We start from the raw sequence: 26,731 nt of genomic DNA, 5'->3' as shown, positions 1-26,731 counted from the left end.
TTTAAAGATGCTAGTAAAGTTATATCTATTTTTCTAATGCATTTCCTATTTTAGCTGACAACTTCTTTTTTCTATCATGACAAAGTCTTTATAAATTTTCCAAATTGCCGTTAGGAAATAAAATCAATTAAACCAATTAAAAGAGCAATTATTCAATTACTCGCTCTATGTATGGTATAACTTTGTTTTGTAGGTCTTTACTATGACATCGACAATTTTTCCTCCAATAATCAAATTAATTTCACTTTTTTGTGTGAAACAAAATTTTAAGTTTAAACCGAATTTATTTTCTACATTTTTTACTTTAAAAAAAACAATACCTCCAGCAAAATAGTGACCTGTAAATATTACTTAACTCAGAATAAAACTTTTTTTTAACTTTTTAACCCAAAAATCTTAATAATAATGTAGTTTTTGACACCTTTTACCAATAATTTCAAAGCACAACGTTTTATAAAAGATCATAACTGTCTTAAATAAATTGCCTACTGGGTAAAAGTTTTTGAAGTAACAAGATTAAAACAAATCCAAAGTAGATATTGCTTAGATCCTCCATTTTCCTTATCGAAAATTATAATCTCGAAAACATAATAAATCAAATTCAGAGATTAAATTGAAATCAATCATCTTTTAAACTGACTTATGTACCTGTGATTTCACAATAAACACAATTTGAATTTGAATTTGAATTTTAATGAAATAAAACCTTTGTAATGCCAATGCCAACAACAAAAGGTCAATAGAATTTTAATGAAAATACCGGAACGATTTTCATTTCTCTATCATACATGATCTCTACATTATATAAAAACAATAAATCTCAAAGTGATTTTTTCCATGTCGTGAAAATAAATGAACTCAACAATTAAAAACATTTTAAACCTCCTTCTGGCGCAGTCGGGTAAAAATTACACGTTCTTTTTCATTTGGTATCAAATCACAGCAAACGAAAAAATAACGTTTTCGACGAATAAAATACGATCGTATTCCGAATTCAAATAAAAACAAAAGAATCGCGTTTCCACTTTTTAAATCAACCTGTTTGCCTTATCTATCACATAAATTATTTTAAAAATAGCGCGTTCCAAATTTAAAACCGTAACAAAGGAAAATCACCTCCCGCCCTTACGTGACAGACGTCACAAAAACCCCGCCAAATTGGTCCATAAAGACGAAAATAGCTTTCTAATTTTGAATCTTTTGAAAAACAAAATGGCTCCCCTATTTTCGTCACAGACTACTATTACAACCAACCTCTTTTCAAAACTCCCGCTATTTTTTATTCAAAAAAGGAAAATAAAGCGTTCTAAATTTAAATTCTAAGGACTCACCGATTCATGGTCTATGTCCTGATGCTACTAAGGCTGGCGTCGAACTGGGCGATCCATACAGACAGGGGACTCACTGCGCATGGATGGAAGGCTGTGGGCACAATACGCGTGGGAAGCGACTTTTTTGTGTGCGACTAGTCGCACGTTTTGGTATCTGGAATTACTTCTCTTTCAGTATTTATTGAAGTCTTTCGTAGGTTCAAGTCCTATTTTAGGTAGTTAATTTTGTTTGAAGTGAAACATCTTGTCTTCGTAAATTTTTTTGGAATAGCTTTCTCAAGGTGACTAAGTTTCTTCCGCCACTTCTTCTCAGCACCAGCCCATATGTTGTCCCGAAGTGGTGGTAGGGCAAGCTATATTTGGGACGCGTATAAGTGCTCTGGAAAGGGCCTATGTACTGAATAAACTATTTCATTTAATTTCATAATTTTTAAAGTACCTAACTACAGACCAATAGCAAGAGAAGATGAATAAGGATTGTCCAGCAGTGGACGTCATTTGGCTAAACGATGAACAAAGATAACCAAGGTACTGTACCTGTACTAAATGTATGGAAACTGGAATCATTAAATTTTCTTTCTATATCTTGCAACCTGACAAAATAAGTACTGAATAAAGGGCCCTTCCCACAACAATCCAGTTTGGCTGGATCCAGTAATGGATCGGTTTTTTTGCTGGACACTGCAAACAGGGTTTTTGTGTGAATGTTAATTTTAAAACACTAAACAGATCCTGCAAAAGACAGTTCCTTCAATAAACAAAATGTCTCTGCAGTAAAGAGCCCCAATGTGCTCCAAAAATAATTTTATAACGTCTGAAGCAATAATTTAAATAACATGACACATTTGACGAGTTTTTTTGTAAATAAAAATAGTGTTTTAATGAACTAGCGGCTGCCCGCGACTTCCTACGCGTGGACCCTGTTTTACCCCATTAGGGGTTGAATTTTGTAAAATCGTGAACGTCAGAATGGCGGGTGTATGATCACAGAAATTAACAAAATAAATATGATTAATTACTACCTGAGGTGTACTTTGGTGTACCTTTAGTTATTTATTTTGTACTTCTCTAAGACGGGAGCAATCACGATTGCAAAATGAGCCGCCAACCTGATATCAGGTTGGCGGGTGTATGCTGAAATTGGACGAAACAGGTAAGTTATGGTTTTCTAATATTTATCATTATTTAGTACCTGAGATGTACCTCACAAATAATGAATATGAACCAAATGCGACGAATAATTATCGAGAAAATCGATACGAAAAATTTGATGTCCACTTTTTTTTTGATGGCCACCATTTTTTATAAGAAGCTAAAAAGTCGATACACAGAATAATACATACCGTAGTATTTTTTAAAGTCTGTTTTTATAGCACGCACACTTGTGAATTTGCCATTGCCTTTAATTTACTAATCAAAAAGTATTGACAGCAGCGCCCTCTTGTAAATGTCATAAATAAGGTTGTCCAACGTGGCAACAATCGGAACTATAGTTCCAAAATACTGAACTGTCCTACCCCTGACATTGACAGTAGGGCGCCACCGTCAATACCGGATCGCTGGTTCCGATTTTTGCCATGTTGGAAACCATATAGTTGAACGATGGTAGCGCCCCCCTGTCATTTAAAGGCATTGGCAAATTCACAAGTGTGCGTGCTATAAAAAACAGACTTTAAAAAATACTACGGTATGTATTATCTGTGTCAGTATCGACTTTTTAGCTTCTTATAAAAAATGGTGGCCATCAAAAAAAAAGGTGGACATCAAATTTTTCGTATCGATTTTTTCGATAATTATTCGTGGCATTTGGTTCATATTCATTATTTGTGAGGTACATCTCAGGTACTAAATAATGATAAATATTAGAAAACCATAACTTACCTGTTTCGTCCAATTTCAGCATACACCCGCCAACCTGACATCAGGTTGGCGGCTCATTTTGCAATGGTAATTGCTCCCGTCTTAGAGAAGTACAAAATAAATAACTAAAGGTACACCAAGGTACACCTCAGGTAGTAATTAATCATATTTATTTTGTTAATTTCTGTGATCATACACCCGCCATTCTGATGTTCACGTAAAATCCCGTCTTAGTTAAGCACCTAAGTACGTTCTAAAAGGAACCCCCATGCAAAATTCGACACTCTAGCACTTGTAGTTTCTGAGATTTCGTGATGAGTGAGTCAGTCAGTCAGTCAGCCTTTCGTATTAAAATAGATTTATTGTGTCCTCTTCAATGTATCGGTGGCAATCCACAATAGTCGCTGTCCAATGTGCACACGCCCTTACAGATTGGCTACAGATTGGCTAAGCTTCCTGATTAACCCCTGTAGTCACGGGATCTCTTCATTAAAACTAATTTTAGCTTTCATTTTATTTATAACTGGCAAATGTTTAATATCACTAGAGTTTGCCCGCGGCTTCTCTCACGTTAATTTTTGGACCCCCGTTTCATCCCCCTAAGCGATGAATTTGGATTAAAATGGTGAAATATTTTTTTCAAATCGGTCCAATATTTTCAGAGCCTATTCAATTTAAACAAACAAAGCTTTGAACCTTTGCTATTTATAATTGCAGACAGGCTATAAGCTTAATAAAGCTTCTGAAGTCTGTAGGTTTCAATTTCAAATTTTATTATCACACTAGCTACTGCCCGCGGTTTCTCTCGCGTTAATTTTTGGACCTCCATTTATTTTCATCCCCTTAGAGGGTGAATTTTGGAAAAATCCCACTGTAGCGGATGCCTACGTCATAATAACTGAGTGCAAAGTTTCAGCGCAATCCAGTGGTATGAGCTGAGTGTTGATAGATCAGCCTAATGTCTGCCTTGAATAATACCTAATAGGTACTTACTTTTCAGAAAACTATAATTAATGTGTCCCTATAACAATATGTGTCCCAAATATGTATAGCTTGCCCTACCAACACATCGGGACAACATAAATAACGGATTAATGTCCTCCACACATATCATCGTCCTTAACTCCGCTTATTTGAAGCTGTGGTGTGATAGTTGAAACTATTTAATTAATTTATGACTAGTTGACCCCACAAACTTTGTAGTACAAACTAACAGTCAAATAACACGTTGAACGATACAATAATGTTAAGTTGTTTTCTTGTTTTTGATATAGCAGAGTTGTACTGTATATTTCTCACTATTTTACAAAATCTTGTTGAAGGCTGACAAATTAGGTGACTGATGCCGGTTTTCACCTTCAATCCCTAATTTTTGATTGACGCCTATGGTAAAACAAAATTCCTGTTATGGTACACATAACAGGAATTTTGTTTTCAAAGGGGTCACTTAAAAATTAGGGATTGATGGTGAAAACGGGCATGAGTTTCTTCCGCCACTTCTTCTTAGCACCAGCCCATAATGTTGTCCCGAAGTGGTTGTAGGGCAAGCTATATTTGAGACGTATAAATTAAAGTGCCCTGAAAAGGACATACTAATAAAAAAATATATTTTTTATATGGGACTGGGATGAATCCTATAAATCAGAGATAATTAAAATTGGTTCAGTCCTTTTTGAATTTTCAGCTCTAAAATGTTTTTTTACACAGTTGTGCATTGAAATTTTTGCTAACTAGCTTTGACCCGCGGCATCGCCCACGTAGTTTTAAAATAACTTACAGGTGTTATTAGAGACTCCAATATATCGTGGTGGCAGATCCAATATAGCGTTATATTGCGTCTATCAACTAAGCCATCTTTCCAAAAATAACGTCGTCATGCTAGAAGCAGTATCGACTGAATGGATGACGTCATTCGGGTGGGGTTCCATTGACACCTCCGACAAGTGAACTATATTCGGTAGGGCCACACAATATTAAGAACATCAGGCATCTCAAGCCTGTCTGACCAGCGTGGAGAGTGTAGACCAAATCCTCCATCATCATCATCATTTCAGCCACAGGACGTCCACTGAATTTCCATATCGCCCGGTTGGTAGCGGCCTGCATCCAGCGCTTTCCTGCTAACTTTCGTCGTCGGTCCAACTTGTGGGAGGAAGTCCTTCGCTACGTTGTGGCCTCCACTCCAGAATCTTAATGTCCCATTGGCCGTTAGTTCTGCTTACTTTGTGCCCTGCCCATTGCTTAGCTTGCTAATTCTCCATGTCTCTGGTAAATTAGAGAGGATTATGTTCTGTAAAGTTAAAGATGTCCCCTGCATCGTGGCCTGGGGAAACGCCCCGCTAGCCCCCACCTGTGGGGGTTTTTAAAGATGTCCCCTGCATCGTGGCCTGGGGAAACGCCCCGCTAGCCCCCACCTGTGGGGGTTTTTAAAGATGTCCCCTGCATGGTGGCCCGGGCAAACGCCTTACTAGCCCCCACCTGTGGGGGTTTTTAAAGATGTCCCCTGCATCATGGCCCGGGCAAATGCCTCGACGACCCCCGGCTCAATTGTGAGACCTACTGGGTCTATATTTACTGTGCGTGGGGTGGCATCCATTGACACCTACTCTGTGTATAGAGGTGAAGGGTGTTTCGGACCTAATGACACTAATTTATGAAATTGTTCGTTATTTTAGTAGTAGGAGGGTTTGAATACTGTTTGCCGTGAAATAGTAGTTTTATTGTAGTTTTTTCAATGTCCATTGCTATTTTGTTACTCATGCTCATTATTGCTTATTACTAACACGAAAAGTCGAGCCTTAACTTCTAACTCCTATGATTAATTTCGTTGCGGGTCCAATGACAGTTTAACCTTCCCCCGGGACTAACTTGACCTTCACTGGTTGGGTTATTGGCGGTCAAGCTGTAGATCCTGGCTACACAGGAGTTGCAGCAGTGGGAATGAGAGGTGGGAATAGTCGCGTTTAACACGAAAGCATGTCGCTATTGAGCAATTGCTACTTAGTAGCATGTGTGTCGAAACATTGCTTATATTAAGCATGCTCATTAATTTAGAGTTGTTCGAGTAAGCTCGTTTGAAGCATGCTATTATGCATGACATTTTATGAGCATGAGTAACTGAACCTTTATTGTTGTTTTTTCAATAGGGTAGGGTGTAGAACAACTTTATAGGAGTCAAAACGCGACTCTCCCATTTTTGTATGGCTATTATCAAAACAAACTGATGACGTCACTGTTTTACCAACTTCATTGACGAAATATATTTACAAATATTTGTTACAATCATCGTCATTGTGAATGACGTCATTCATCGGCACCGTTATTCATTAACGACGAAAATGAAGTGAAATGAAAAAGTTCATATTTTTTACAGTTTATTAAATAAACTAAAACTACATAACAATCATTGGAACCTCTTAACTTACAATTATAGTACCTGAAAAAGTCACACTGTGTGCTCTTAATAGGGTTTCAAACGATTTTACAAGGTTTTATTTAAATTTTTGCTATTTTAACTCACTGGATTTGTCTTATATTTGGGAAAAGCACTATCGCCGTATTCACAAACATTACTATGAGGTCTCACAGTGCGCGTAGACTCACAGGGTGACACACGAAACAATCACACAGAGCTCTATTCAACGCTAGGCATTCGATTAGCTACTTCACTTAAGCAAATATCGTTTGTGAATACGGGTGTAAGTATCATGAGTAGAGTCTTCTTAAATTGATGCCAACGATTTCACACCCTGTATAGAAGTTGAAAAGTCTTTTAACATCTAAATATACATAACTCAAAGGTGACTGACTGACTGACATAGTGATCTATCAACGCACAGCCCAAACCACTGGACGGATCGGGCTGAAATTTGGCATGCAGGTAGATGTCATGACGTAGGCATCCGCTAAGAAAGGGTTTTACTGGATCCACGTGTACGAAGTCGCGGGCGGCCGCTCGTTCGTTCGTTCGTTTCAGCCAAATGACGTCCACTGCTGGACAAAGGCCTCCCCCAAGGTTTTCCACAATGAACGGTCCTGCGCTGGCGCAGGCGGCCGCTAGTTTCTCATAAATCCCACAATGGTTCCACAACTGTCAGTTAAGAGGTACCGCATGTCAGGTTTCCAATCTCAATAGACCTAAAGAAGCAAGGTAAGCAGGGTCTGTACGACCATGACAACCAACTGTAGAAGGCCTGGTAGAAGACCACCGCCGATGCCAATAAGCACCTCGTCTGCCAAGTCTGACACTGAAGAAATGAGGGTAGTAAGCAATCCTTGCATGTTGGCAACATTGGCAGGAGGAGACGAAGGGTTTGCGCCAACGCCATACTCCGGCAACGTTCTCAAAAAGTTCACAATCGCTAGCGCTTGCGAGTACAGCTTCAACAATGATGTTTCAAGGGCACCCAAGTCGACTGGGATCATGCAGGTGATAGATGGCGGTAGTGTGTCGAATATTGACAGGAGGGACAGAAGGAGGTTGTATACGTTGTTCAAAAGAGGTAGGAGTACGTTGACTAAAGGATATACGGCTGGCAGAGACACGACGGATACGTTGTTGGCCGCTACTGGCGCCTGAAAAAGAAATTGTTTTTAGTCTGTGCTCTTGTCAAGTTGACAGTTGGATTAAGAAGTTTTCTATGAGTTCTGTGGTATCATTAAAGGGACAAATACGATATTTTTTGAATTGCTCAGGATACTTTAGTTTCATTTATTCGACTGCCTGAATACTAGAGATATTTTTCAGCAGTATTATCCTATTTTTATCAAATTTTATGACTTAATTTTTACTATTATATTTTTTTAACTCACCGTTGTCAAACAGACAGCGACAGCGATTACCGTTATTTTTAACGACATTTTTCTATTAAAAAAAATATTTACCGAAATAAATACGGGTTTCTTCGGTACACAGATGTGTTTTGTATTTATATTTTTGCTGTTACATTTTATATACTTTACGTTGCAAAATTGGTTTCGATAGTTAATATGAAGTTTGTGGTAAATGATAAGATGGTATCGAGTTATTTACTAACTAATTACCTAATTATGTTACGCTGTATCTATGTAATAAACAGTTATTGGAACTTTTTATCTATTTTGTTACAAACAGATAGGTATTTCTTATCTAGGGGCATCCTAACCTACTTTGAAATAGGTTTTATCTTTAGCATAGAACTTTTCTTAAAACGTTGTACTTACTAGGAACTTCAAACTGTGACCATTATTTTGGTTTTCTGCCAAATGGAAGCAAGTCGAACCTTAACTTGACTTCTGTGTTCTTCTGATTAATTTCTTTTCTTCTGTTTAACACCCCCGGGACAAACTTGACCGTCATTGGTTGGGTTGTTGGCGGTCAAGCTGTAGATCCTGGCTACACAGGAGTTGCAGCGGTGGGAACGAGAGGTGGGAATAGTCGCTTCTTTTGCTAAGTGATCTTTTCCCGAAATGTATCCCTCAACCAGGTTCCAAGTCTTGACTTTCCCATAGATCTACGGAAATGTATTTTGCTCAAACCACGGATGAAATCCTGTAGGTATAATAAATGCAAAGGGCATTATCTCTGTGTGCCCATCTCTCCCCAGCGTTACTCCGCAAATGGAGATAAAACTTTAGGGCATTTCCTTCCTGACGAATTCCCAAACGATTTTGGTAAATGATGCAAAATAAGTAAATGGGGCCATAGAATAAAGGGAAAATTAACCTATTTGTCGACTAGTTTTGTCGTCCGTGTGAAATTCAGTTTGTCACAGATCGTTAAACATAATAGCCTAACGCCCGTATTCACAAACTTTACTATGAGGTCTCACAGTGCGCGTGGACGCACAGGATGACAAACCAATCAAAGAGCCCTATTCAACGCTGTGCGTTCGATTTGCTGCTTCACTTAGGCAAGCGTCATTTGTGAATACGGGCGTAAATTAAGTCTGACAAACATACATTATAAAGTTTCGTATTTTTATTAAGTAGGTTAAGAGTTAAGACTGTATCTTTTAACACTACACACCTTTGTGCTCTAAGTGCATCGTAAAACACAGTAGAAATTACAAGTTTTCACAACACAAACAGTTACTTGTAAACAGCTGAATTTCTTAAAGTATTTTCAATTTAAGTAGAGACGAAATTGTTCTAGCTAAATAATAAGTTTTACGTCACTAAATAGGCTTACTTGTTGGTAATAAAATATGAGTCATATTGCATCAAAAATGTTTTAAATCTAGCGTGTAAAACGGTACTAATTCCCACCTCTCGTTCCCACCGCTGCAACTCCTGTGTAGCCAGGATCTACAGCTTGACGGCCAATAACAACCTAACCACTGAAGGTCAAGTTTGTCAAATGTAGCGATGTAGTTTGCATTTTCCGATATGACGCGCTACGTTTTGCACGTTCTGAAATAATGTCGCACAGGCTTTTGCCCGCAGGTTTGCGTGGGGTTTAGGTCTATTACTGAAATACTGTTTTGCGTGGATTCTTAACTATCACTTAAAGACTTAAGTCAAAGGGCTCGTTCCCACGGCACTCTAGTTTTGCAGGATCTAATAATGCAGGATTTTGATAGATAGATAGAGATAGATAGATAAATAGATGTGTTTGAAATTAATATTCCTGAACGGATCAAATCAAATATATTTAATTTGCGAACATGGGTATTACAAGTAGGTGTTACAAGTATTTTAGTATTACCATTAGATCGATGTGGAAACCATTGGGGAGGCCTAAGTTCAACAGTAGTGGGCGTACTGTGGCTGAAATGATGATGATTAAAATCAATCCCAGGGGTTAGTAAAGGAATAAAAAAACTAAAACCCAACTACGACTAAAAACGACGCTGAAAAAGTATAAAACAAGATTTTCAGAATACTGAACTGAACAAAGTTGCTAATGTAGTTGCATAGTAATTTTCATGTTTGGGAAACCGCAGTCACACGTTGTCAAAGTGCTACGGTAGGTAGGTATATGTAACGTGAGACTACGCCTACTACTACTACTACTACTACTACTACTACTACTAAGTAGTAAAGAAACTATGAACGAAAAGATGTGAATTATATGCAATCAGGCCTTGAATACAGGTAAAGTCACAAGCAAATGCTAGTAATATATATATATTCAAAATGTACAAGTAAAGCGCTTTCAAATGATACCAAACACGGCATATTTATCTTAACTTTATTTTTTTACTCTGTATGTTTTGTCCGCTAGAGGGCGCCACATTAGATTTTGTGAAACCCCATATAGCCTACAACCAGTGGACAATTAAGACGCTTCTAATGATATGTCATTTGTTGAATTCTGATAAGTAGTTTAGAAGTTAAGAGGGAACAGATGAACATACATACATACATAGCCTGTCAAAATCATAACCTTCCTTTTGCTTTGCCGTAGTCGGGTAAAAACAAACGGACAGCGTCGCATTTTAATATTGCGACTGTTTTCTGCGAAATGTAGGTCAGTGTCAATGCCGAATAATCATATTACGTTGATGTCCATTACATAATTAAATTATGTCGAGTCTGTAGATTGTACGTAATTATTAATTACTGGCTACACTTTGCTTTGTTTTTTACTTTTAATCTACTTTCGTTCAAAGTCAAAGTCAAAGTCAAAATTTCTTTATTTGTTTAGACTAATAAATAGTTCTTACAAATCGTCATATGCTCTTAAGGAGCCTCTACATGTCTCATAATCTTTTTACCCTACCAGCGCTTCGAGACCAACATTTGGCAAGTGCTGAGAAGAAGCGCCGCAACAAACTCAGTCACCACTGTCTGCCGGTTAATATAAATAAATAGAAATAGTAGTAGTAGGTACATTCGATTCAGGAGCAGTTCACTGAATTTACCATGCATTCTTGTATGGTGTATCATAAGAATGGGTATACAAGATTGCGTGGTATATTAAACAAGGTAGTGACGTGCTAATATCTAGACTTACATATTAAGGTACTAGTAGAAATGACTCGCATACATAAATTTGAATAACTTGGATTGACCAGTCCCCGAAAGCAGCGCCTGTTCACAGACATGACGAGTGAACCAGCCATCGCTTCACTCGACCATATTAGAGGGAATGTAACGACCCGCCTCACTACGCCACCACCCCAGAGACATTTTAGTGAGAATGACAATGCCAAGTTATCTCTTTAAAAAAAAAAACTAATAATAAAGCTAAGTAACAGTCCAGATTGAGAAGCATGACACTATAACATTTGAGAAATTATTATTAGTTTATACAATATTACTTTTCATTTTAATTCTTTTTAGTGCGAGCATGAGAGGACCATAATCCTACTCCCAGGATGACTTATCATTAAGAAAATCTCGAGTTGTATAATAGGCTTTTTTAAGCATGTGATCTTTAACTATACCTTTAAATTTATTATACGGTAGCTCTTTATATTTATCAGGGACTTTGTTATAAAAATGGATACCTTGTCCCATAAAAGTGGCAAACACTTTATTAAGTCTAAAAGCGGGTATAGCCAATTTATTTTTATTTCTAGTGTTAATTTGGTGAATATCACTTTTCTTTTTGAATTCGTTAATATTTTGTTGAATAAGGGCTGATTTTTCAATCGTCAGATATTTTTTAACTGAAGAATAACCTTGTCATTTTGACATATTTCCCGTACTAAAACTGTCAATGTGCCAAACTTATTCTTCAGTTAAAAGTTATCCGACGGTTGAAAAATCAGCCCTAAATAGAATACAGTTTAAGATGTATTGTGAAGCGGCCGTGAGAATGCCAATTTCTTTAAACAATTCTCTAAGGGACGCTCTTGCTTTCATTTTATACAAGTATCTTATCGCACGTTTTTGCAAAATAAATATTGTTTCAAAATCTGCAGCTTTGCCCCATAGCATGATTCCATATGACATTAGGCTATGAAAGTAGCTAAAGTAGACTAAGCGAGCTGTTGAAACATCGGTTAATGACCGTATCCTTTTTATTGCAAAAGCCGCTGAGCTGAGCTTTCCCGCCAGAGTTTCTATATGGGGGCCCCACTGGAGTTTTGAATCCAGGGTAATTCCCAGAAATACAGTAGAGTCTACCAGATCGATTGCATTATTATTAAGTTCTATTTGGGTATTAACTGTTTTTACGTTAGGCAAAGAGAATTTTATACATTTTGTTTTCTTTGCATTGAGTTGTAAATTATTTGTAGTGAACCAACTTAAAACTTTCGTTCGTTTGTTTCAGCCAAATGACGTCCACTGCTGGACAAAGGCCTCCCCCAAGGATTTCCATAACGACCGGTCCTTCGCTGCCCACATCCAGGTTCTTCCCGCGACCTTCACCAGATCGTCGGTCCACCTAATTGCCCACGTTACGTCTACGCTACGCTTTGTACGTAACTCTACTATAACTGCACTAATGAGGAAAGATTTGATTGTTTGTTTGTATCAAAATAGACTTCGAAAATTATTTCACAATTAGAATGGAAGAAAGTTTAACCGCCTCTGTAGTCTAGTGGTAAGATTGCTTCAGACTCAGAGGTCCGAAGTTTGATTCCTAGTAAGGGCAGATTTTTCTCTTGGGTTTGGTAGAGGTAGGGCTTGTTCTAAGTCCGCCTGGCTAGCACCACCATCTTACCTAAGTCTGTAGCCATAACAACAATGTTAACAGCATTGTGTTTGGGCAGTTGGCCAGTTCGTCTGTGATGGGTGAAGCTCGCTTCCACCTTCGGCCTGATCATCACTTTCCATCAGGTGAGATGCAGGCCAAGAGCTTCCTCGTTGAAGATAAAAAGTCGATAAGTATAATAGTGCTCTTCACATAGTTTACATTTTTATCTATGACATATTATTTATCTTTGACCTTACAAAACATTTCAACAAATACTTACTGCTTAATATGTTACTAGAATATTGATAAACTTTTAACAATTCATTTCATTACATAACAATTATAAAACATTTTTGATAACTGTTGTTTATAAAAAGAAAATTCACGTTGATTAAAATAATTCTGTTTAGAATTTAGTACAGAAATATTGTTTTTATTTATTGAAAAAATGCGTTCGTACATCGTTTTCGTGGTTTTTTCCGTAACATTATTGGTTAGTATTTATAATTAATATTTTATAGAGATAACATTTTTTTAAATGTAAAAGGAGTTGTTCTCTTACTAAAAACAACGTTTCTTTAAAAATAAACATCCATTGACTATTATTTCTTGTCCCAAGATTATACACAACTTCTTCATTAACATCATACTTTTTATTCATATTATAAATTCATTTTCCCGCCAAATTTTATCCTTTTTCAGTCATAAAAAATTTGGCCAAAGCCGTGATACTCAATTAAAAAAAAGTTTTCGCGCCTAAAACTTAACCTAACTTTTTGACAGGTCCATCAATCGGAGGCCATGATTCCCGCCTACTCGGTCATCGCTCTCCGTCTGGCATTCGAAGAAATATCCACCATTTTGCCCGTTGCAAGCCAACTCGCCTGCCTCTTAATCCCGTTCCTGGTCAACCTGATCAACAACCTGAACAACTTGTCCAATATTGTCCAGAATTTGACCCCAGCTCTATTACCCTACTTTGGATGCACATTGCCACTTTTGTACGCGACTTTGACAGATTTAGCATCAGTCCTGTTCTTGTATATTAGTATTTTGATATCGTTGTTCAGGTCAAATGTTTTAGCAGCGCCAGGCCTGCTCATGGGGCTGGTCTCACAGGTCTTAAACCTGGTTCTAGGCCTGTTAACAGGCCTGTCAGACGGCACAGGCCTGTTGAGTGGACTGATTAAATTGATCACAGGGGTGTTGGTGGAATTAGAGAAGCTGTTACTGTGAGTTAGGTTAATTTGTTGATTCGTTGTAAATAAAGTTTATTGAAGATTTTTGATTGGATTTTATTTTTTTTACATTTGATAAGATCATTGTTTCTTTATGCAATTTGGATAGGAGACCTTTTCGGAAAAGCATTTGGAGAATAAGGCTGAGTTGCACCACCTAACTTTGACCGTAACTATAACGATAACCGGTACTTTTTATATGGAGTTTGACAGATTTTTAACGTTTGTCAAAGTTGAAGTAAGATGGTACAACCCAGCCTTAGTTTGTCATGGGAGCAAAACTTACAAGGCTATGAAAGAGTGCTGAAATTCAGGCGATGCCGTGGTCAGAAATCAAATCAAAATCAAAGCAAATCAAATTTCTTTATTTGCGTATTCCAGATACATACGAGTAAGTGTTCTTAAATAGATTTGGTAGGTTTCACTGTTTGCTCGAACTAGGAAAACAAATATGCGTGCAAATATTAAAAAGAGTGGTGGACTTTATAAAATCAAAATGACCAACATGGTGAGAATTAAGGGTATTATTCCTTTTCTCACAATCAATCCCGAATTTTTAAGTGACCCCTATGGTAACACATAACAGGAATTTTGTTGTTAATAGAGGTCACTTAAAAATTAGGGATGATGTGAAAACGGGCCTTAAAATCTTTCAGTTCCCTTTACTTGTTATAGAATAGAAAATAATAAAGAGGAAAGATTTGATTGTTTGTAATGTAAGTATTGAATAAGCTCCGAAACAACAGGAGCGATTTGAAAAATTCTTTCACCATTTTAGAACTACACAATTTCTGAAAAACACAGATGGTACGAAGTTCGCCGGGTCAGTCATAGCTCATAAAAATGTGGTGTTACAATAAATTTTATTAGCCAAGTGAAAAATAAGAATTTAATTGATCACTTTCATAATTTCATGCGAATATACTATCGTTTATTCCGTGACTAATCTTATAATATTCTAAGATAATACAATTTATCTGAAATCTAACTATCTCATTATAATATAAGGAGATCTATATAAAACCCTCACGTAGTTAAGAAAAAGGTTTTGATAGAACTCGTTTTGTTAGTTATTGTTTAATAATAATGAAAACATGAAAGAACTTATATTTCTGTTTTGTTTGTTGGCTGAAAAATTTCTGGTAAGCACTTTTTTGTTTCTTTGTCATCGTTTTAAAAAATGGTATGCGTGAGTTTTTTTGTAGGACAGCATTAACGCCCGTATTCACAAACATTACTATGTCTCACAGTGCGCGTGGACGCACAGGGTCACACACAAACCAATCGAGCTGCTCAATGCTGTGCGTTCAATTTGCTGCTTCACATAAGCAAGCATCGTTTGTGAATACGGGCGAAGTAATTTACATGGGTCTACAAAAACTATCTTTATTTTTATAATTATGAGTGATGCATATTTTTCTAATGACTGGTATCTAAGGTAGTTTTGATATTTTTTTTATAGAAAAGCACTAAATGGTGACCTGACCTACTGATATGTGAGAAATAAAATAAGGGACCTTGTCGGGACTACGGAACCCTGAAAACCTAGCATATTCCCTCCCTTTAGAATACTTATTCATGTTAAGAAAACAGTGAAACAGCTTTGTAAGATTATTATATTGTGTTAAAATCAAACCATAGACATTAATGCAAAATTGTCTGGACTTAGGCTGGGTTGTACCATCTTACTTAAACTTTAACAAACGTCAAAAATCTTTCAAACTCTATACAAAAACACTGGTTATCGTTAAAGTTACGGTCAAAGATAGATGGTGCAACTGAGCCTTACACTTCAACTGGTCAATGTGAATAATGCAAGTTTTCACCATCAATCCCTAATCTTTAAGTGACCCCTATGAAAACAAAATTCCTGTTATGTGTTACCATAGGGGACCTAATTACTTTATAAATACTTTCCTTTAATAAATAAGTAAATTAATAAAGTCACTTAAAATTTTGAAATTGATGGTGAAAACGGCCATAAGGCTTTCTTATTATTATTTTTTTGTCAAACTTTCAAAATCATTATTTTCTTATCGCTAATGCACTATAGTGTTCTATTGATCTAATTTACTTCTTTAATTAGTACATTTCCATCTAATTTATTACTTTTTAACCCAAGTAGACAAATTAATTTAATTTTGAGCGAAAATGCTTTAAAACTTTACCAACAGAAGAAAATGAATTATGAATTTTCATTCCCGTTTTCCATTTCAGGTTCCCTTTACAAACCTCTTCGTAATTTATAATTCAATATAAAATGCTCTATTTCTAAGATAAGGTTATTTTGTTAGAAAATTGAATCATTTTAAACAATTTAAATCTATTATTTATTCGAAGGACTAGACTGGGCCTAGTTGTAATTAATTTGCACAAATATTCATTATTTCTTAATGAGTTTTATTTAAGCTTTTAAAGTATTCATTAGTGTTATTTAAGTCTCACTGGTCTCACTTAAGAAATTCTTCTATAAAATCACTAGCTTTCCGCCCGCGGCTTCGCCCAATTTGATTTTTGTCTGTCACAGAAAAACTTTTTTTTTATCCACAACGAGGAAGCTCTTGGCCTGTATCTCACCTGATGGTAAGTGACGATCAGGCCGAAGGTGGAAGCGAGCTTCACCCGGAATCCTCAACCACGGAGTTTATCGCGCGCGTCCCTGTTTCGAAAACCGGGATAAAAACTATCCTATGTCCTTTCCCGGGACTCAAACTATCTCTCAGCCAAATTTAATTAAAATCGGTTCAGTGGTTTAGGCATGAAAACGAGACAGACAGAGTTACTTTCGCATTTAGAATATTAGTATAGATTATTTTGTTAAAGTTCAAAAGATAAATCTAATTGTAATTTTCTTCGTTCTTCGAGGAATTATCATTGTCTATGAAAGTTTTTCAAGAAAGAGTTTTTATAATTTTATTGTAACTAGTGCTTGGCCTAGTGATCCGCGTTGCAGGTTCGATTCCCTTTGAAGACAATAGTGGTAGTGTAATGAACTATGAACATTTTTACTCAATAAGAGTCAAACGCCCGTTTTCACAAACGATGCTTGCTTATGTGAAGCAGAAAATCGAACGCACAGCGTTGAATAGAGCTCTGTGATTGGTTCGTGTGTCACCCTGTGCGTCCATGCGCACTGTGAGACCTCATAGTAATGTTTGTGAATACGGCCGTTGTTTTCTTTGTATGGCCTATATTGATACGTATATAATTATTAAGTTGTTGGACGTAGCACTCTTATCAACCCGGAAAGTGATTGTAACCGTATCAACTCGAGGCGGTCAGTATTCTTTGTATGAAACTCCATACTGCAACGCACACTTATCCGCACCATAACGAAACGCCTCGCCTTCCGATGCCTTGCGGATAACATCTCGAGTTGATAAGTCAGCTATTTACCATAGTATGTTGTCACTATACAAGGTCAGAAAAACAAAGTAACGTTTTTATTTATATCATTTTATTAACAGCATAAAATGTTTTTTCCAGGTATCAGGGAATCCACTGACACAAATCATACCAGCGCTGCAAACATGTCCTCAGAAATGCAACCAAAATGGCTACCAGAGTCCTACTTACTACCAGAACCCAAACTACCAGGGCCAAAATAACTTTAACCAGAATCCAAATTACCAGGGCCAGAACATCAATATACCCGTACTTCTGCAAACACCAACACAGCAGGTTCAGAATATACCAATAGTACAAAATACTCCTGTAATAACACCAAACAATAACCAACTCTATCAACAACAAGTTATGCTCCAAAACCAATTGGCAAGTCCTGTCGTGAACAATCAATTTGCAAATCCAGTAAACCAACTCAGTCAAATGTACATGAATAAGATTCTATCTAATCCTACAATACAGACTCTATTGGAGCCGAATCCTAATTTGATATACCAAAATGGACCCGAATGTCCAAAACATACGACTCATATTCCTACTCTAACTCATAATCAAGGAACACCTCCAACGGTTGTTAATAACTACTTTCTTCTGCCACCTGAATTCTTGAACCCAGAAAACGACAATTTTAAACCTAAAAAACACCCAAATGAACCGAAAAGAAGCAGAGAACAGAAAAGAGAAAGAGATGTAAGTAATAAAAGACCTCCAGAACAAATGAGAAGACCGCATCATGATGTTGACCATCACCCTGAGATCAAAAAGAAACAAGTAATAAATCCTGATTGTCCTGTACATTCAAGGAAAGAAAGCCATAGGAAACCAGAACAGCTGATAGATGACGAAGTATTCACACACTCCATGGAAGAAAGAGAAAGAAATATAATGGATAGAGAAGCAAAAGAGAGAAAAAGAAGAAAACAACATAGTAGACACCATGACAGGGAATGGGAAAGTCATATGCCATCAGAACATCATGTACATCAAAGAATTCATCCTGAAAGACATCGTAATGGAGATATTGTGAGACATCGCGAAGGATTAAGACCTCATAATGAAGGATCAAGGCCTCATCATGAAGGAACAAGGCCTCATCATCCAGAAACAAAAAGACCGAATATAATAATAAAAATCAAAGAAATGCCTAAACATTCAAGCTCTGAAATTCAGCTAAAAGGGAACAGTATTGAAAAATCTGCAGAAGATCTAAATCAATCTCGTTCGGGCAAAAAAAGACATTCGAAAGATGAGGAAATAATAAATGATTTTAAAAAGAAATTCCCAGCGATACCCGAAGAAGTTGTTAGAAAGCTCCTGTCATATTTGAGGCGTCAGTTACAGAAACAACAACTAGGTCATCCTCCATTTTACTACCCAGACGTCAGTTTTCCATTGAGATACGACCAATTGTTCCCGCATTCATTTACGAATAACAGAAACGACAGAAAACGAAGACCTAATAGACGACCTACCAAAAAACAGAAAAACAAAAATCATTCGAATACAAATTTGATCGAGACCACTACTAACGTAGAATATCTAACAAGTACCATTCCTACGACTACTGAAAGATCTATCATTATTCAAGATTCCAATGAAAACATAATAAACTTTGATACAAAAACAACAAATGACGATCAAACTACTACAACCCCTAAAGAACTTGAAACCACAACTGACAGTTTTCCAGAACTTGGAACTGAAGATTCGATTTCAGACATAAGTAACGGTATAATAGACGATTATTACCCAGATTTTACTCAAGACAAAACTTACCTTGAAAGCGGTGAAGCATTCAACATAAGAAATCTACGAGACAACAGGTACCATTATACTACAGATCGGAATTATAAACCAAAACATCATTTAGACATCGAAGAGGTGATCGCCAAACCGTTCCAAGACAAAATTGAGACAACCTCCTCGAGGTACGAGGTAGAAACTGAAATACATTACCGTACGCCGCCATCTTTGGAGTCCCCCGATTTTATAACGAAACAAATCGTCAGACACAAGCCAAATTCAGACAAAAATATTTTATATAAATCCTCAACTTACTCTGATGCTAAGAATCCAAAGAATAATGGAAAAAATAAAGGCAATAATAAGAAAACTAAACCAGATATACAAACGGTCTACGCCCATTCTAAAGTAGTGAAATATGGTAAAGTCAATGATGATAATGAAGAGAATGTGACTCCAGTTGTGACGTATTATTTACCTGACAATATGCAGTACGAGGATGATGGAAAAACTGTGATTGTGGCTAAGAGAATACCTGCTGATCATTTTTGGAAATAATTTTAAAAAAGAAGGTTACAGGAACGTATATCTAAAGGTACGAATGTTTATTCACAATATCGTATTTAATTTTAGTAATTTGTATTTTTAATTTATGTTTAAACTATTGGTATTAATATTTCTTGTTTTATTTTATTTATTAAATTAAAATTGGCTTATCAGTCTTGTATATTTATTTCCTTTACTTAGTTAATTATACCGATACTTACTGGCAGAGAATACTCAATGGCATGAAGTTCGCCTTATGTATGTATTAATAAAATATTAGTTTATTCCAGCGTAGATTTTACGCCAAATAATAAAATGTTCCAATCCCTGAATCCCCGAATCCATGTCATCCATTCATGAAAACTGTTTCAGCATGTTTAATGGCATTATTTTAAGTTACTGTAAAAAGTAAAACCTTGTGTATCCGAGCCTTATCCATATTTTATTCAGAAATTAGCCTAAAGTATAACAGTTAAATCTCCAAAATAAATGATGCATTAAATATTCAAACAATGTCAACGTCATAATTGAATTAGCTTAGAGAAGTCTCATTCCTTTAAGATTTTTTGTTAAGAATACATATGTATACATAACTCAAAGGTGACTGACTGACTGACTGACATAGTGATCTATCAACGCACAGCCCAAACCACTGGACAGATTGGGCTGAAACTTGGCATGCAGGTAGATGTTATGACGTAGGCATCCGCCAAGAAAGTATTTTACGAAACTCCACCCCTAAAACGGGATCCACGCGTACGAAGTCGCGGGCTGCCGCTAGTTACTAATAATCCCGCTAACCCTTCGTGGTAAGCTAAATATGCAAAATAGTGGCGCGGGGGCGGGAATCGAACCCTCGTTCCTCAGATCACGAGTCAGCCAGTCCGACACCTTCACTGTTCGCAGCTATCGTCGCTTCAATTCGTTCGATTGTGCATTATTCGAGTATTACGTTATCATCCTGTTTATCTAGTCTACACTGCAGGAGCACGACCGACTAATTTAGTGGAGTCAAATGGAGGATTTGGCTATATATATACCCACCTTCCAGACTGGTTCGAGGCTGACCAGTGGTTGTTGGGGATTACATAATGGTGGATAAAAACCATTAAGATAATGTACCATCCCAGACTGCATCTCACTTAACACCAGGTGTGATTGCGGTCAAATACCTGCCTTGTTATGCATAAAAAAAATACCCAAATGTTTGTATAAACTACATGAGTAGGAGAGAGAGAGGTAAATAAAACAAAATCTCACTAGGGGGTTTTTACGTGTCACCAAGTGTTGAATAGACTGGCAATTGAATATATTACTTTACCACGTTATTTTTTATCTCATTGCCGTATCCAAAAATGATTTATTTATTTATTTATTTATTCACAACAACAACACTTCACTGTCATTACAGGACATCCCACTGCGACAGCGAAGACAACACATCAACATACACAACGTCAAATACACAACTAGTAATCACCTACATACAAACCTACACATAACATATAACAAATAATGATGCCTTTGTAAATTCACTCAGAGTACAAGAAAAAATATTATCTATTTTATCCGAAATTAGATTGAGAGTGGAAATGGCTCGCGTCAACGGCGCTTTATTGAGCAGGTTAGTCCTCCCGCGCGGCACCGCCAGCAGCGCCGGCCGGCGCCGCCGCCACACGTACCGGTCCGGGGCTCGCAGCGCGACCCGCGCCAGAATGTCCGCATCGCATACCTTCCCTCGGATAATCTTAAAAATATACAGTGCCAGTGCATGTTCTCTCCTCACCCGCAATTCATTATACCCCACCATTCCTAACACAAACAACGTTGGATACATTAGTGGGTAAAAAGGATGATGGAATGGATGGATGATGAAAATTTTTAACTTGCTGTAGTTTAAAAGACGCTAGTTAGATACATACATGTAGGTACCTACCTACACGTATACTTACCTAAGTATATCTACATTTTAAATAACTTTTTGCTGTAGTGAGCTTCAAAGGCTTTTTTTATGAAGCCTACTGTTCCGACTCTACATTAGAACAGAGTAACCCTCATCCAATTTGGTATGTATTTACCTGTCTGGATCCTTCGTCAAAGGCGGTAAACAACATCGAGAATGTACAAAAGGTTGATATACAACGATGTGAGTTTAGAATTTAATTAAAAGTCAATAATTATGAAAGTAATCTTGTTTTGTTAGATAAATGTTTATGTCCAAACCATTGACTTTGCTTAGATAAATAAATTAACATCCTTACATTGTTTAATTTCATAAATCATCATAATTTCACCAGTCATAAAAACTGTCAAACATTAATTTTTTTCTTTTATTGTAGGAAATTGAAAAATATAAGTCTTATTTAATTTAGAAGGGGTTTTAACACGCTTTTATTCGTCGTTGGTCTTTTATTTGGTCGTCGTGTATGTAACTAACTATGTAATGGAATCTAAGAATCTGAATTACAATCACTTCTAATTCTTGTATCATCATGAAACTTGACAAAATGTTGTAGATCAGAATGACAATACAATATTATACCATCGAGCTGGTCTGATGATGGAACTGGAAGGTGGCCATAGGAACTCTTAAACTAAACGGCGGAATCGCATCGAGTTTGGGTTTATTGATTCATCTTTTCGATTACTTTAGTGCTAGTTAATGTCCAGAGTTCTGATGATGGAGTCTAGCCTTTTAAAAAGCGTGTTTTTAGTTTTTTAACAATTTTTTATATAAATAAATACACCAATAAATAACAATTAATACATTTTATTTATAAATTACCTACAATACATAATAACATAACAGCGCACAACAAAAACATAGGAGCTTAATACAAACAGATAAACGCCCGTTGAACACTTGTTTAAATTTTCATGGAAATATCGTTTTAAGCCAATGTGCAACGTTTTACAGCATCCTTAAAACTAAATATCTTTCAACGAAACGTATTGTAAACTATGTAGTAAGTTAATGTGTTAACAACCACACAACCACTATTTCTCATTCAAATAACGTACGTGACATCTTTTAGGTTACACATAACAACGCAATGATTTTTTCCAAGCCCTCCCAATCACGATTCTCATTCCCATTGATAAGCTCTGATAATACAAACAAACTTATCAGACGTTCGAACTCTTTGGAATCACGACATTTTGTTTTCAAACTCGACAAATCTAATTGAGAAACAGGGTAAGGGGTATTCGGGTATGGCGTCAACAGATTTGGATGGACATTAGTCAAAATATTGTTGGGAAGAATGGGCTCTAAACTAACGCCTTCAATAACTGGTAAAACATTGACTTTCAAAGAAGACATGTAAGGTGTAAAAGGCGTGATTTCGTTTTCGAAATCGTATACGTCAGGAATTTCTGACATTTCTGAAACTTCAGGAAACGTTGCTGATAAGTCTGTGTAATCGATGAAATAGTCTGGTATTTCGAAGTAGTCATAATTTGGGAATTGAGCTATGTTTAAGTTTGGAGATGGTAGAGTCGATATCATGGGTATTGCTTGATCGTAAAACGATGGTATTGTTGAAATCATGGGTACAGGTTCATAATACAAGGGAGAAGGATAGAAAGAGTTTGGTAGATACGGATTGACGGGAGGTAGATTTGCCACTGGTAAGTATTGGACAGCTTTGGAATTTAGTTTCTTAGATATTAAATTATTTAGAACGTTTTTAGCGACTACAGATCCTAAGTCAGATATGGAATTAAATTGATTGGAAGGACTCACGTTTGTGTAGGATACAGAGGGCGGTAAATATTGTATTGAAGGCAAAAATTGTTGAGAGGTATATACGTTTGGCAGATTTGATACTGGGGATATAAAATTGGGTTCAGATTGTAGATTGAAGTTATTTTGAGGTTTATACGGTAGTTCCTGAGTAATTGAAACTTTAGGGAAAGAGTTTTGAGGATTGAAACTGTTCAATGGAGCTGATATTTCGGGGATGGACAAATATTGCTGTGAATTTGCTAAAATATTAGGTGGAGGTATATTTTCTTGTGAAAACAAGGGGATATTCAAAGGTGATGTATATTGAATTTCGTTTGTAAGTCCAAAGGAAGGATTAAAAGTAGAATGAGGTACAATGTTTGGTTGAACAGGAACTACGTTTGTAATCTCTACATTTTGTAAAACAGGAGTGGGGGTTGAATACAAATTCTCAGTGGAAACTGCTTGAGGTTGCGTATAGTAAATGAGATTATAAGAATTATCTTGTATCGTTGGTGGTTCGATTGAAATAATATTATTGGGCATAGATTGAAGATTGTTATAGACAGTATTAAAAGGACTAGCGTAAGGAGTAAATCCAGAATTAAATGCTGGTACTTCATTTATAACTGGTTCAAATCTGTTACTAATATCTAACGATTGAGGGACTGAAGGAATTGGAGCTTCTACTGGTATATTAAAATAAGGGTTCAAAAATTCACCCTGTATTATTGTTCCAGCATTATTTGGGGGTATATTTATTACATTGGAAGGTACATTTTGATAATAAGACACACATTCTTGTGATGGCATTATAACAGAATTGAAACTGGGTTCAGCATAGTTAAATACTGGTTGTGGGTTGACATTATTGTAGGGATTTGAAGGAATTGTCAGAGGCTCATACGTTTCTGGCAAAGAAGTATATGGACCAGGGTTGAAAGATATTGACTGGAAGGAATTTGAAGGTAATCCCGGATTATTGATGGGTAAGTTTCCCATTTCGATTTGTGGAGGAGATGGCTGAAAGTTAAATGCTTGATTAGGATTGTGGTAATTATTAGATCCATATTCAGATATAGGTGAAACTAAAGGTAGTTCTGTATTAGGAGACGGGTCTACTACCATGTATGGAGGCCAGTTCCCAAATATAGTTTGAGGTGGGGAATTTTGTGAATTAAGTTCATTGAAATAAGGGTTAGATTCAATGCTGTTGGCAAATTGTATTTCTGACGTTGGTGAAAATGTTGGATGTGAATTAGATATAGATAAAGGTGGTACAGGTGATGTATGTGGATTGGAAGGAATGAAATAAGGCTCTATTACAGGTAACTTTCCAACTACTGAGTCAGTAGATATTTGTTGTGGATTTACAGTACCGGAAGATGGACCTGAATTAATAAAGGATATCGATTCAGTGTCAGAAGAAAGAGGTCGTGGTGCATTAAAATTGGGGAATACACTTGTGATTCTTGGAATAAACTTGGGCGAAGATGGTTTGAAGTTTTCTTGACTATCATTTGGGACAAATTGAGGTATAAAACCTGACGTTGGGTTATTGTTGATATTTTGATTCGCTATAGATTCTCTTTCTATATTATTTAAAGTATAAATCGGCTCAGGAACTACTTGTCTTTCTGTTTCATGAGCATTGACAGATTCAAATCTGTTTTCCATTATATTTCTTGGTGATTTATACACATCTAAGAATGGATTTCTGGGAGAAAAAGGAGACACAGGTTTTTCAGTAATAGATAGAACGTTGTTATTATTTTGATTTATCACTTGAATTTGATTGTTACTTTGTATGTTATTGCCCAAATTGTTTCGAGTTTGTTCCAATATTTGGTTATTAGTTGGAATATTTATTGGGCTTAAAGATGGGGAGTTCGCCATTATTGTAGGCAATCGCTGATCGAAATGTTTATCAAATCCTCTGTTTCCTATATCATTTAGGATATTATTTGGTGCTTCAACTATTAAGTTATTATTATTATCATTCAAAACAACTTGCACTTCTTTTTGAGGTATTTGATCATTGATAGCACTTGGCAATCTTTGCAAATTGTTAAAATTATTGATGTTAGTATAAGGTCTTACTTCATTCATCAAATTTAATGGACTTACATTATTAGCAAGTATAGGTGCTTGAGGTGGTATTTTATCATTATTCAATATTTGTAAGTTATTTAATGTATTAACATTATCATTGAAATCAGGAAGTTTTTCAAAAATAATTGGTTGTGGGTTCTCAATTCTACTAAATTGGGTTTGCTGTTGAACTATGCCATTTTGATTCATATTGTTAAGGGCATTATGATTAGACAATGACTGAATAAAGTTATGTTCTTGAGGTGCTATTTCAGGTAGATTTACAACATTTACTGCACCATTATTTTGACCATAAACTTGTTCCTGGTTTATTACACCTCTTAATTGATTTCTAATGTTTTCTGGTAAATTTGGAATAATTTGATTATTTGGGATTGTTGCAAAATTGTCTTGTTTTTGGGATATATCGTTGAGAAGGGGAATATTTGAAGCAGGCATTGCATTATTTACTACCGTTGAAATTTCAGGAGGGTTAAGGTTGTAAGGATTCAAATCTGTAGCTTGTATGTTTGAAATACCTCCAAGGTTATTATTTACTGCGTTGGGAATGCTATTAAATCCATTATTTAAATAAACAGGACCTTTTTCTGTAGAGATCGGACCAAAACTTTGGTGTATTTTAGGGATGTTGTTGAAAATATTTCCATTATTGTTATTTGGTTTGATTTCATTATTAATCGAAATTTCTGGACTAGTTTTTGAACTGGAAGGCTGTCCAAATACAGTGAGCATTCTGGGACCACTAGATCGGGGTCTATTTTCGTTGTTTCCTGGTTTAATTGGTTCAAGATTACGAATATTATTTTTAGAATTAATTTCAGCACCGAAATTTGGCGTCACTGGGAAGTTATTTGGTTTTACATTACTAAGTATTCTGTTGCCATAGTTTGTGTTTGGAACAATATTGTTTTCCGCTGGAATCATGTCAGTCAGATCATCGATACTTGAAATCACTGAATCTGTACCACTGTCTTTTGTTTCTAAAATTCGAATATCATTCTCGCCATTTTGAAAGTTCAAATTTGGAATGGACAAAGACATTGGAGCATCTACCGTTGGTCCAATGACATTCAGTGGTGATGTAAACGAATCAAACCTCTTTATGGGTACATTTGGTAAGATATTAGAGTTTTTTATGATTTGTGGTGATGATACCGAGGCGCTTGTGCTGAGATCGCTTGCTGATAACGGTGTTGGTGAT

General features: G+C 36.3%; 2 protein-coding genes across 2 annotated transcripts in view; both read right to left on the bottom strand.

Annotated features, from left to right (window-relative positions):
* LOC135085051 (ITG-like peptide) overlaps positions 1–1,387 on the bottom strand; it is a 32,516-nt gene extending 31,129 nt beyond the window's left edge. The window contains exon 1 of the mRNA XM_063979835.1: positions 1,332–1,387. Within this exon, the coding sequence (XP_063835905.1) occupies positions 1,332–1,339 (8 nt within the window). The 5' untranslated portion in view covers positions 1,340–1,387. The remainder of the gene's footprint in view (positions 1–1,331) is intronic.
* Positions 1,388–7,263: 5,876 nt separating this feature from the next.
* LOC135084757 (uncharacterized) lies at positions 7,264–8,051 on the bottom strand. The gene is made up of 2 exons (XM_063979496.1): positions 8,004–8,051; positions 7,264–7,766 (listed from the first exon to the last, which is right to left on the bottom strand). Exons 1-2 carry the CDS (start codon positions 8,049–8,051, stop codon positions 7,329–7,331), a joined length of 486 nt encoding a protein of 161 aa, XP_063835566.1. The 3' UTR covers positions 7,264–7,328.
* Positions 8,052–26,731: the final 18,680 nt, after the last annotated feature.

The sequence above is a fragment of the Ostrinia nubilalis genome, chromosome 27 (genome assembly GCF_963855985.1).
Source record: "Ostrinia nubilalis chromosome 27, ilOstNubi1.1, whole genome shotgun sequence".
In the NCBI taxonomy this organism is placed as follows: Eukaryota; Metazoa; Arthropoda; class Insecta; order Lepidoptera; family Crambidae; genus Ostrinia; species Ostrinia nubilalis.
This window is presented reverse-complemented; position numbering and strand designations above follow the sequence as displayed.

What these genes read in the sequence shown, in the direction of transcription:
- LOC135084757 (XM_063979496.1), bottom strand. Translation starts at nt 8,051, where the DNA reads ATGTCGTTAAAAATAACGGTAATCGCTGTCGCTGTCTGTTTGACAACG. An exon ending in TCGCTGTCTGTTTGACAACG is followed by an intron (nt 7,767 to 8,003) that starts GTGAGTTAAAAA and finishes TTTCTTTTTCAG; the next exon opens with GCGCCAGTAGCGGCCAACAA.